The sequence below is a fragment of the Dipteris shenzhenensis genome, chromosome 30, assembly GCF_047967505.1.
Source record: "Dipteris shenzhenensis isolate YYH24624 ecotype China chromosome 30, Dip_SZ_1.0, whole genome shotgun sequence".
NCBI classification, from domain to species: domain Eukaryota; kingdom Viridiplantae; phylum Streptophyta; class Polypodiopsida; order Gleicheniales; family Dipteridaceae; genus Dipteris; species Dipteris shenzhenensis.
Window position 1 is genome coordinate 5,538,243 of NC_141625.1, and position 11,832 is coordinate 5,550,074.

The window sequence follows — 11,832 nt, forward strand, 5'->3', positions numbered from 1 at the left end:
TCAGCAAGCCTCAGCAGCGCGTCAATACCCGCAGTAGCCCTCAGCCTCTTGCAAGCCTGATGGAGAATCAGCTCGGCGTGATCTACATGCTAGGGAAAAGGAGAAGATGAAATCTTGGTTCTCCAACCCCATCCTATAGGAAGGGACAATCCTACATCTACAATTGTATCTCAGCGTATTGGCATCATTAAAATAAATAGTAAATACTCTCTACGGAGGAGGAAAAGAAAAGGGGGGGTGTTGCTGCTTGCGTATTCATTCTAACACACGTGCAAGTGCAAACACATGAGTTTGTGTGCCTTTCAATTCAATACACACTTCTGTACTTATAGGTTGATAATCTTATATCCAATAACATAAATTTCCACCCCATCCCAAATAGAGATACATAGCTTGTGGGAGCATTTGGAAGAGGAACGCGACCCTATGATCCTCACCAAGCAACTTTGCAGAGACTTTCCAAGGGAAGGATCTTGTCATTTACACCAAGACACATCAGAGAGGGAGCTACCCATAGTACATGGATACACATGGTTGTCTGCATACCGGACAGAGATCCACATTGATGATGAGCGCGTGGCTGATGCGGAGTTGCAGCTCTCTTCCAGTTACACACCTTCAGGCAAATGGCATGGTCCTATATAGACATTGATGAACATGCGTGCTACCTATGGATCCGACTCATGAGACCCTCAATTAGAGATGCGTGCATTGTAGCATGCTACCCCCCACCTCAAACATCGGATTATGCGAGGATGGTCTTTGGGAGGGGACATGTTTCACCTTTCTAGAGGTACATGCAACAAGGTGAGGTTGTCACTGGCCTTCGAAATCCCCAAAGGGTGGTAGATACAATTAAGGAGCAAGCAACAGAAATTACAGCCACTTAGAAAATTCAGATTTGCAAGTAAGAAACTTTGAACAACAATTCGAGAGCTAGATTGCCCCGGGGTCACACTTGACACCGTATTGGCCTCAAAACGTGGCGCCCCTGGCGGTATTTCTTTAATATTATCAGAGAGATCAATTTTACAAGAGAGCCATAGCCTGGCTAATATCTGATAGATCAATCATTGATTACTGATAACAGAAACCTTGTGCAAAACCCTAGCAAGCCAGGGTATGACCTCATGGCAAGTTCAAACAGATGAAGGGCATCAAGAACAACCACTGACAACTGCCCAAACAAACTGCGAACTGAAGGACAGCAAACCCTACCTGTCCCTGGCATCTGGCAAGATCTCTGGACAGAGCAATAACTGAAAAACTGCAAGAACATTGCTTGGCTGAAAATTGCGGTTGCAAAGGTTGGCTCTTCTGATCAAAGGAGAACACTGTCTGCTAGGCTAGTAACAAGATGCTGAAATCCTCAGCAAAACAGTCCGAAACTGATGCGAAATAGTCGCAAACTCCTCCTGACAGGTGCGGCTGCAAACTGAAGCTCTTTGATGCAACGAACTGAAGACTGGCACCTCCAGATAGCTCCAAACAGCAACGGTTCAGCCAAAAAACAATCTTTGAAAAAAGATCAGGCTCCACATACAACAATCTCCCACTTGGAGACTGATCATAGTAACTCCACTTTTACTACACTCACTGAAATTCTTTGGATTTGGCTGTCCCTCATATTATTCCTCATTCTTGAAGACCAATTGAAATTGAGCAAGAGCTCAACTTCTCCCTAGTGAGCACCATGGTCAAACATGTTTGCAGGATTTTGGCTATTGCGTATCTTTTCCAGATTCAACTGTCCATCTTCCAAAAAAGATCGGATGAAATGATATTGGCAATTTGAAAACTCCACGATCCACTCCAAACAGTCCTTTGGGTTAGAAAAAGGAGCATGCAATTGGGGAAAGGATAGCAGAAAGGGAGCAAAAGCATGTGTCTGGGAGAGAAGATGATGGAAGCTGGCGACAAAGATGAAGAGAGCTGTCCAAGATTGCGACTAGAGAGAGAATGGCTGTGTGGAGGCCAATAGAAGGGCTGTGTGGAGATCTAGAAGCTGGAACTGTAAGGGAGGTGGAGCAGGGAACTGGAGTGGGAGTTGTCCTAGAACAAATTGCACTACTGGGAAGGAGAGCCTTGCCTGTTCTTTTAAACCTATTGGGAAAGCTTTACTTTCACTGCTTTCTTGCTTTGCCCAAAATCACTTGTGCCATGTGGCCCTGAAAAGCTCTGCTTAATCCAAAGGATTTTTGCCCCTTCTAACCACTTGCCCCTTGGCCCTTGGCCCTAGGAATTAATTTACAAGGTTAGCCTTTTTACCACTCTAGGGCTTAGGCTGTCACACGTAAAACCCTAATTTTTAGATTATCAGAATCGCACGCCCTTGTGACAGAGGTCCTACTCATGGGGGATATAATGCTAGGACTAGGGACATGCAACTTGCAAGCGGAGATCTTACATTTCTAAGGGACATGCGAGCGGAGATCTTACATTTCTAGAGGATGCTAGGGGACTTAATGCCAAGTCTAGGGACATGCAAGCAGAGATATTACATTTCTAGAGGATGCCATAATACTCCTAGCCTGAGAGTGAAGTTCACACACAAATAATTAAATGTACATATTGGATCGATGATCACACAGTGTAGGAGATATTTACCAGACACGTGTACCACTCATGACTGCTTATTCACAATTGATTACAAAGATGGCTAGGATTAGAAAGATACACAAGCTGGCCACAGTGTAGTGGACTCTATCATGGGGTCCCTTGCCTTCAAGTATAGACCCTCATGCTTGGAGTAGACCACTCCCATCTGTCTTTCGATTTGACACTCAGGACACACTCATCCACATATTACCAATATGACTTTGATTAGTCCATAGATTACGTATACGGTAGCTAGCTCGACGTTCCTCTTTCCCAAAACTTTCATGTTTAAGCACTTAATGTTTTAGAATGTTTCCATTTCTTGGTAACTCTTGCTCATATCAAGGAAATAATCTTGGTCTAAGGTAGTGAGCAAGCATAAGCCCACAATAGTCATCCATGCTATTTTTGAGGAGGGGAGCGAGAGATGGAACGAAGATCTCAATCTAGGGATCAAGGTTGATTTATCAACCCATTGGATATAATCTGGAAGCTCATGCATGAGAAAATCCATGGAAAGGATGAGCATCATGTGGCCTGCAATGGTGCTTAATGGGATGGCTAAAAGTGGGCCATTGGAAGGATTTTGTTTCTAGGAAATCTTCCTATGTAATCAAATTACCAAAATGACCACCACAATCCTGCGTCTAGAGTACAAAGTCACTATGCTTTGACTACTCTAGAGTGGTAGCTGTGTGTGTGTTGGGCCTTTTCGCCCTTCACTCAAATTGACTGAGGGATTGCTTTGCAATTGTTTGAGGAAGTGCTCTACACTTGAACTTTTTGTCATCTTGATCTATTAGAGTCTTGCTTCAGTGGAGGTGTGTTTCCTTAGGTTTATTTAATTAACTTTTGAAATTACAATAGCCAGGATGGGAATCTAAATAGCAACAGTAACTCCCATCATCCACACGTGATTTTAAACAAAGAGAGATTGAAACATAGAAACAAGGACACCATAATGAGGATTACTTAGCATGTGGCATATTTTTGTATTTTCCAATAATGCCTGGTTTTTGAATGTAATGGGAGTCTAGAACTTTGGATGGAATTAAAAAAAACCCTAGTAGATTTTATCTTCTTCATTAATAGAACTATGACAAAATATCTTGGAGAAGCTAGGAAGAGTGTAGAACCATGGATATCCATATAAGGATGCCAAGGCTTAGCCAAGGCTAGGCTGAAAGTGTAGAACTCATGATTCTTCTACTAATCCTCCACGAAGGCCCTACCATCATCACGACCCTCATCAGTCTCATCCTTATCGCAATACACAAAACAGCTTCTTAGATTAATTCAAGTAAATATATGTTAATTTAAATAACTAGGAATTATAAAATAATTGATTTGATTAGTACTTTTAAGTCTTCTTTTAATATTTTTTCCCCACCCATGCACACAATTAATTACACATTTGGGCCTAGAACTTTTGATGTATCCTAGGCTTAATAGGGACATAACCTTGCTAGACTCCTCGTAAGTAACCAAACTTGAAACTGGCGGTTAGGACTCAATGTTTAATATCTAATGCGGGTTAAAGACGAATTCATTCAAAGAATGTCTGGTGTCGGAGATTACATGCAAACCTCATGCTTAATTTATGAAGTCCTTGTAAACCAAGCATTATTGCTCGACACACCAAGGCTCACCAGGCCCGGTCTGTACTAGGAAACTCAGGGTGTATGAACTCTACGAATGGATATAGGAACTGTGTGGATGTGTGGAGCATCCTAGTCTTGTGAGGCATGCTGACAAGTGGAGGGTGATTCGGTAAGAAAGATACCAAGCCTTGTGGACTTGGACAACCTTGTGGGTTGTGAAACAACTCGATATGCAATGGAGTCCACCCCATACACTAGCTCCCAACATCGTGTCAATGGATGTTACTAGCTGTACACTAAGGAGTGTCAGCTGTGCCTACCCTCGTGAAAGGCACTACCACCGTAGTAAGATGGTATAGTCTGATGGGAAGAGATATCTCTGAATCTGAAGATGACCAATATGTTGGATTTGATGAAGATAACCAGCCATGTGTGTGAAATTCTGTATAGAGAACTCACACGAAATACAGACACATGGGATCAATAAACATGTGCACAAAAGGAATCTGAAATGAAATAAACGGAATGAGTGTCCATAGAAGAAGTGAAGGGCTGTTGGCAGTATTTCCGTAAATCCTGCTCTTCCCTGAATCCTGGTGTGTAGGATAACTTTTGCTCTCTACTTATGCCCTGTTTCCTGGTCTGAAGCTTGCTTATAATTGACTTTACTCAGTTTTGATTGCTGTGTTTGGATAATTTTGTTGTTTCTACGAACTTTCTCTTTGAAAGACAATAAATTCATCTTGTTAGAGCTGATATGTCCTGCAGTAAGTAAAAGGAAAGCTGACAGAAGTACTTGTTTGGACAGGCGATTCTGAAAAGCGTAATAGTGTCTGATCCAGAGACAGCAAAGCAAGAGCGATTTTTGTCATATATGGTGCCAAAAGTGGACGAGGTAGTATTCATGATGCGAAAACTTATTATCAATCAGTGTTTTATGTCTTATTGTTGTGTTAAAAAAGAGGAGGGTGATCATCATTTGGAAAAATATAGTTTTCAAGCTGTCCGCGTACTATAAGTGTGCAATTAATGACCTCCACTAAGTATTTGCTTTAAATGCCAAATTTGAATGCTAATGTAAGTCGTCAATACAGTCATCACTATGTGAAATTAAATTAGCATTTAACATACATGAGACAAAGCTTCTTAGTACTTTTATACGAGCCTTCATTGCACAGGAGTCACCTCCATGCTTTGGGTGCTGGTATTGAAATAGGGTCGTGGTTTGTTTGAGTTTCAGCTGCTAGCTTGGGAAAGACTAGATATTTTCATTGAAATAGATTTATCTTGCAAAAAACTCAATGGTTGGAAAATTTACCAGTTAAAGTTTGTGCTGGGTCAACTCAAAAGCACAAGTATTCTGTAGTTGGTTGTAGCACAGTTTTGTGAAGCGAGCTAAGCCTTTGGATGGGGGGCTGGCACTAAAGCAGAAGACTAATCAAAACGTAAACCACATTCTCTTCATTCAAGCTACAACTGCTTGTGAAGACTATAGTATGTCATTCTCCCAAACGACCATTTCTACGAAAAAGATGCTTAGAAAGAAAGTTGATACACCACTTAAGATAGAACGAATTTACTGCAACATGGACGAAAACTTCACAAGATGAAATTTGCATGCCTGCTAATACAGCAATAACATATACAAAGATGAATCTAGGAACATGCCTAAACTCATCCTTTGAAAAGACAATAAATAGTGCAGTTTCAATCTCATGATAGTCACTCACAAGGTTGATAGTCCCTCTTTGATCACTCTATCAGACCAGCAAGCGTCCTCTTTTAATTTTTACCACAAATAAAAGTGATTCAGAGCCTTTCACTGGAGACTAAGCTTTCTCTTGAATGACTTGCTAAGAACATAGACGGGACAAAGGTATGCATGCATCTGTGCATTGAAATAACACTTGGACCAACTTCATGGAGGCATACCTGTGTCCATCAACATACACACAGCCAGCTCATTTTGATTAACCTTCTGCTTTGGTCCACCCACTCATCACAGTGCCACATCATTCTTGGCTGCTTCCATGGCACGATGCCCCCCAAGTACACATTTGCATGATATTCATGAACACAATGCCACGTCAATATTTCAAATTTAGCATGTCTTCTAATTTTTCATTAGAAATTAAAAATTGAGGTCAATTGTAATTGTGCACTAACGAGACTTAGTGTCAGCTAGGCTAGCGAATCCTACGTAAGTCTAGAGATCAAAATCCAACTATTGACGACTATGACAAGTGGTCACTTTAAGCGTGCGGTTACCCTTGCCCTACTTTTCGGTGCGCATGCTTTGCATTCAGTTCACACCACCCTTTCACAACACATGTTATCCATGTCATTTTAAGGCTGTTTCGCATTGTTATTCATGGATATCTGTGTACCGTCAGCTCTCTATTTAGCAAATCAGGCCATAATTTGGTCATATTGTATCAGATTTGAGTGCACTCTTGATTGACACCTTAAGAACATCAAATGTTACACTTGTAAAGCCATTTTGCTACTTTTGGTGTATTTTATAGAGGCATAAGTCTTGTAATAGTTTTCGGTACTGTTTACTATATCTTTATCTGCTTTTATCAATTTAGTTTTGTCTTCACCAGCCTCTTTTAGTTAGTGAAAGGAACAGTCTTTGACACTTCGAAGCTTACCATTATCACTTTTATATAGTTTGGTCAATATGACAAAATCACATGCTGATATAGTATTTTGAAGTAAAACAGTAATTTTGATGATTACAATTATGGTAATTAGAACATTGTCATAGAAATGGAGAAAACACTTGAACCTCTTGCACCAAGCTTAACAATATCCTTGACAACTGATGAAGCAAAAGAGCTCAGTGAACAAAAAGTACACTAGGATGAGGTTCGAGTATTTTTTTGGGGGGGTGCCAAAATAGACTTCTATTAAGTATGAATAAAAGTCGCTAGAACAAGCTCAATGCAGTAATACATCATGTCGTGCATGTAAAACTCCTCAAAAGAGGTACAAAATAACCAAAGGTTGAGGCTGAAAATACCATCTCAACCTTGTAGAAAACTCAAAGAAGAAAGGAGAGTCCCTCCGTTCCCTGAGAAACGCAGCCCTCTTAGTAGAAGCTGCTCGAGAGGACCCGTACATAACGGTCCAAATGGGCATCAGTGTGTGAATATTGTTTGTCCATATATTGGCCATGGTCTGAGAGGGGATCCATCCAATGCCTCTGTGCACTTGGCTCTCCATATATGCCACGCTGATATACTGGCTAGTATCTCCCAAGAAGAGTCCATTGAAGTATGCACAGCCTTGAAGGGTGAGGCAGGAACATCATCCAGAGAACATGGCACAATCAATTGTCGTTTGACAGCTATAGCCCATGATGAGTCATGCCTCTCTAAGAAGACCTGAGGCCCTGAAAGGGAAAGCCGAGCAAGTGAGCCCCAAGTCAAGAAGAAGGAGGAATGTGCCAAAAATCTGAAAATCTTTGCAACCCTTTTCTATATAATCCGTGCTTGTATGCAATCCCATAACAATGCTAAAACAACAGCATGGCACCAGGGCAAGTAGGATCAGCCCCGAATCTGGATCTCCACAGGTTCACTGCAATCCCACCATGAATAAAAAGCCAGAAAAAGAGTGATTTCTCTATTCTTGTGGGATTTCCAAAGTCTCCTCCCAAAACTTTTTTGCAAATCAACAGAAATATGAAATGCATCCCCATGAAGAGCTCTGGAGGGCCTCCAATCTCTACAGCTGAGCTGAAATCTCCTGGCATTACGAACCGTGCAACGAAAGAAGGGGAGGTTCCTCTCTCGGTGTCCTTCATCAATCCACTCCCACTCTCCTGGGTCCCATTGCAGGAATTTTATTAGTACACCTCCATAAAGCCATAATCTCCAAGATCCTAGGGAGATCCAGGTACCATTGAAAGTTTGAACCAATCTCCACGCAGCCTATAATTGTGATCGGCTGAAATGCTCTCTCTAGCAAGATATGATCTGAAGATCTGGACAGCTTGCCTCCCGAAAGCACATCAAAAACTAAGGCATCCTCCTGTGCATCTCGAATTGCAATAACCTGAAGTGGAATGCCCGTGTTAGTGAAAGTGGCGATCCAAGTGAAGCAAGTGATAGACATGTCATCTGCCTCCATCAAATCCACTGGTAAGGCTGCATCAATTTACTGAATTCTACCTGCACGCCCTCTGAGATGACTAATCATCTGAGCTTTCCTATCCACTGGAAGCTTTTTTAAAACTTTCCATGCACCCACGGTGGGGGCAGGTCCCCTCTCCCAACTAGACCATTGCATGTAATGGGAGGCACCCTTTGATCTACCATTCTTATCCAAAATGCTTTCATTTCACACGAGTGGCTGCCTATCAATCTCTTCACGAGAGGAAGGGGGCACCCTCCAAGAGTATTCCCGAAGCTGGCCCATGCTTTCAAGATAGTTGTCATGAGAGGGGAGGAGGGAGATCTGAGACGGGCTGAAGTAAAAGTCCACCTGGTACTATCTATTCAGTCTCCTCCCGAAGACGGTGTGCATGACTATATGCTGCGAATAAAAAAGTCCTTCCAAGGCTCCTGTCCAGGCATAAGTCCCCTCCTCACAACCATCTTGCAGAGCAAGGCTTTACACTATAATCTGGATCAATTATGTTGAGCCCCCTTCCCAAGTGGGGAGAATGAGAGTCTCCAAAGCAACTCTAGTTGTAACATCCTCTTTGCCATCAAAGTCCACTCCATATGAAATTACTTATCGGCCTCTTAAGCTGAGTGGTGCAATCCCTTGAGTGTATTGGAAATTCTATTTTTAGAATTGCCATCATATTTTGTGAAAGGATGTGGTGAACTTTGTGATTTTAGCAGGACGTTTCATGTTAATTCAATTGAAAGTTTCCCTCAATTCTATATGGGTTGAATGTTGTAGTAGGTCAGTGTATTTGAATAAGATTGGTTGAGTTGCAAGATCTTACTCTTAGCAATGTTCTTTTTGTTTTTCATGTCGATTTGCAGTTGATGAAGGATATTTATGATGAAAATGAAGAGAGATCATATACCTACATGAGGGAATATCGCTTTGAAGTGAGTTTTTAAAAATTGTACCAGCTTTAGCATTTGGCATCTCTTATACTATTCAGTGGACTAAGGAAATGTTTGCAATGACTATTTTAAACTTCCAGGTGAGGCCTGAAGATTCACAGAGTATGGGGACTTATGTCTTTTCTTTTGGGGAGCATTCGGTGCAATATCTGGTAGGTTGCCTCAGATATTTTTCTCACAGAGTATGGGGACTTATGTCTTTTCTTTTGGGGAGCATTCAGTGCAATATCTGGCAGGTTGCCTCAAATATTTTTCAGGGAATATCTGTAATTTCCTGATGGCATGATTTTGACTAGAAGTTATGCTCCAATAGTCTGAGGCCAAATATGAAATGTGATGTGATGGTTTTTATTTTATGAACTGTGGCTGGCTCATGAGAGTGCAAGGATCTCATTGATGAGTTCTGCTGTGTAGTTTTGAAGAAATGATAGAAAGTCAGGGAGTATGTTGTGTAAAAAAGTAAAAAATAGTGACGTGGACGTACTGTTTACATGGCATGCACCTGCTATTGGGCATTGATGATGTAAGTAGGCATGCCACAGCATGTAGTTCATGCTAAGGTTTTGGTTGAGTTTCTCTGAGTGGACTCTGAAGTGAAGCTTGTTAAGTTTGGGAATGAGCTTGGGCTTTTCATACATTTTGTACTATATCTGCAAATATCTGTTGATTTTTTGTTTGAGTTGGAGCCATTAAGTTATGCAAACTATTTCTATCCTGGTAGTGCATTTATCCAATCAGCTCTCTTCAACTAATTTTGTTTGGAGTCCAGAGAACATGCTGAAACAATGAGAATATCTATGTACAACTGCTGTGATCAAACAACTTTTAATGACCTTATCTGGTTGTATATGCTTCGTAAAGCCATCCTCTTGAGTCCGTCTTTTTTATTTCAAGAATTGATAGAATCTTTGTGAGGAGGTAGGAAGGTTGCCATTCAATGGTTTTAAGCTTTGTAAGACCCTTGTGAACTGGTGATATGCGTGTCTTATTTGTGTTCATTTCCAAAGGTCACAATTTGATGTAGGATCTGATATGCTTTGCAGCCAATGGGAACAAAGATGTCTCTTCAAAAGAAAAGAGCAAAAGAGGGTCGTTCTAAAGATGAGACTGAGAATTCCATTGCTGTCCCTGAATGGGTGACTGTACGTCGAAGGGAAATGACTCAAGAGGAAGAAGAGGATAGGCAAGCTCACAGACTAGCACTCACAGAGGTGAAGAATGGAAATGCCGTCTCAGCCTGATTTTCAGAACACGCTCTGCATTGATATATGCCTGCTAAAATGCAATATCTTGCTGTTTCTCGTCCTTTTGTAGGGTTTCCCCCCCTCTGAAGGCTTGAACTCTCGTGGTGTCAAACGAAGGCAGTCCGATGAGGGGGCATTGTTGCCAAACCTAAAGCGAAGAGGAAACGAGATGGATCTAAGTGATGATGAGGAAGAGGCTTATATGTAACTGTATTGTAGTTACAGTTTTCCATATCAGGTATTTAACTGCATCATGCTACCCATCAACTTGCCTTTTTAATGATGCCACTTTTTAGTCTGTGTGACACTTTCTGTTTCCTCAGTTCGGTTGTTTTCGCTTTCTCTCTGCTTGCATGTTGAGCTTCGCGCATTGTACACGAGGGAAATATGAGCTGTTTATCAAGCATGGCAGTGGCATTATATCTTGTTGTTTTTGTGTGTATCTCTTTGCTTTTATGAAGGCATGGATTACTCCTTATTGTTATGACTGAATACTGCCGCGAATTGGCACGATGGCAAATATGAGGTCAATTTCACGTAAGGGAAGTACATAGGGGAGTACAACTAAGGGAAGTACGTAATAAAAGGATCATGTCAGTCGTTTCATTGAAAGAATTTAAGCAGCATGATGAGAATATATTCAAGGACTAGGTATAAAATTTTCAGGGCAATCTGTATAGTGAAAAAGTAAGGCACAAGGCTTCTGAACATCTCAAAGCCTTTTCGCTTTCTCAGGCCATGCCTTTGTTGAAATCCTGGACAATGGTATGCTTTAGTCTGACAGTTTTATATCTGTATTTATCATGCTGACTATGAAGGGCTATGTTATTGGATCAAAGATTTTGTAACACATCGGATACACTTGACCATTATTTTAGTATGTGGTCAATGCAATTGTTTATTTCTTAACATGCCCTTGTACCCTTGAAACAGTAGTACATTTAGTGCTCTCTTTAACTGTCATTTCTTAACATACACTTACGTAGTACATTTAGTTGTCACTTTCAATTGTTAATATTCTTCTGTTTTTCATCATGTGTTTGCTAGTCTTCATAGCTTTGTTTTGACAATATATCTCTGAAAGTCTGATTGCATGGCTTTTAAGATTGACATATTCTGTGGGCTTGATGTGACTAGCTGTAAATAAAGTTCTTGTTCTGTTCTCGAGGCATACAATTTATCTGACTGCAATGTCGTATGAAAACTTTTTGAGCTGCTGCAAAGTGAACAATGGATAATCAGAGACTGATCTATAAATGAATAATGTCATTCTATATGCACAAATCAGCAGTGGACTTA

The 11,832-nt window shown here is 41.0% G+C and overlaps 1 protein-coding gene across 3 annotated transcripts in view; it reads left to right on the forward strand.

Annotated features, from left to right (window-relative positions):
* Window positions 1-11,454, forward strand: part of ELF7 (hydroxyproline-rich glycoprotein family protein) — a 74,337-nt gene extending 62,883 nt beyond the window's left edge. The window contains exons 8-13 of one of the 3 annotated variants that reach the window (XM_087401435.1): window positions 5,008-5,094; window positions 9,203-9,271; window positions 9,370-9,441; window positions 10,333-10,500; window positions 10,604-10,771; window positions 10,995-11,454. In XM_087401435.1, coding sequence (XP_087257561.1) covers window positions 5,008-5,094; window positions 9,203-9,271; window positions 9,370-9,441; window positions 10,333-10,500; window positions 10,604-10,741 — 534 coding nt within the window. In that variant the 3' untranslated portion in view covers window positions 10,742-10,771; window positions 10,995-11,454. Of the gene's footprint in view, window positions 1-5,007; window positions 5,095-9,202; window positions 9,272-9,369; window positions 9,442-9,464; window positions 9,522-10,332; window positions 10,501-10,603; window positions 10,937-10,994 lie in introns of those variants that run through there. The other 2 variants (XM_087401436.1, XM_087401434.1) reach the window with 2 other exon arrangements.
* The last annotated feature ends 378 nt before the right edge of the window (window positions 11,455-11,832 follow it).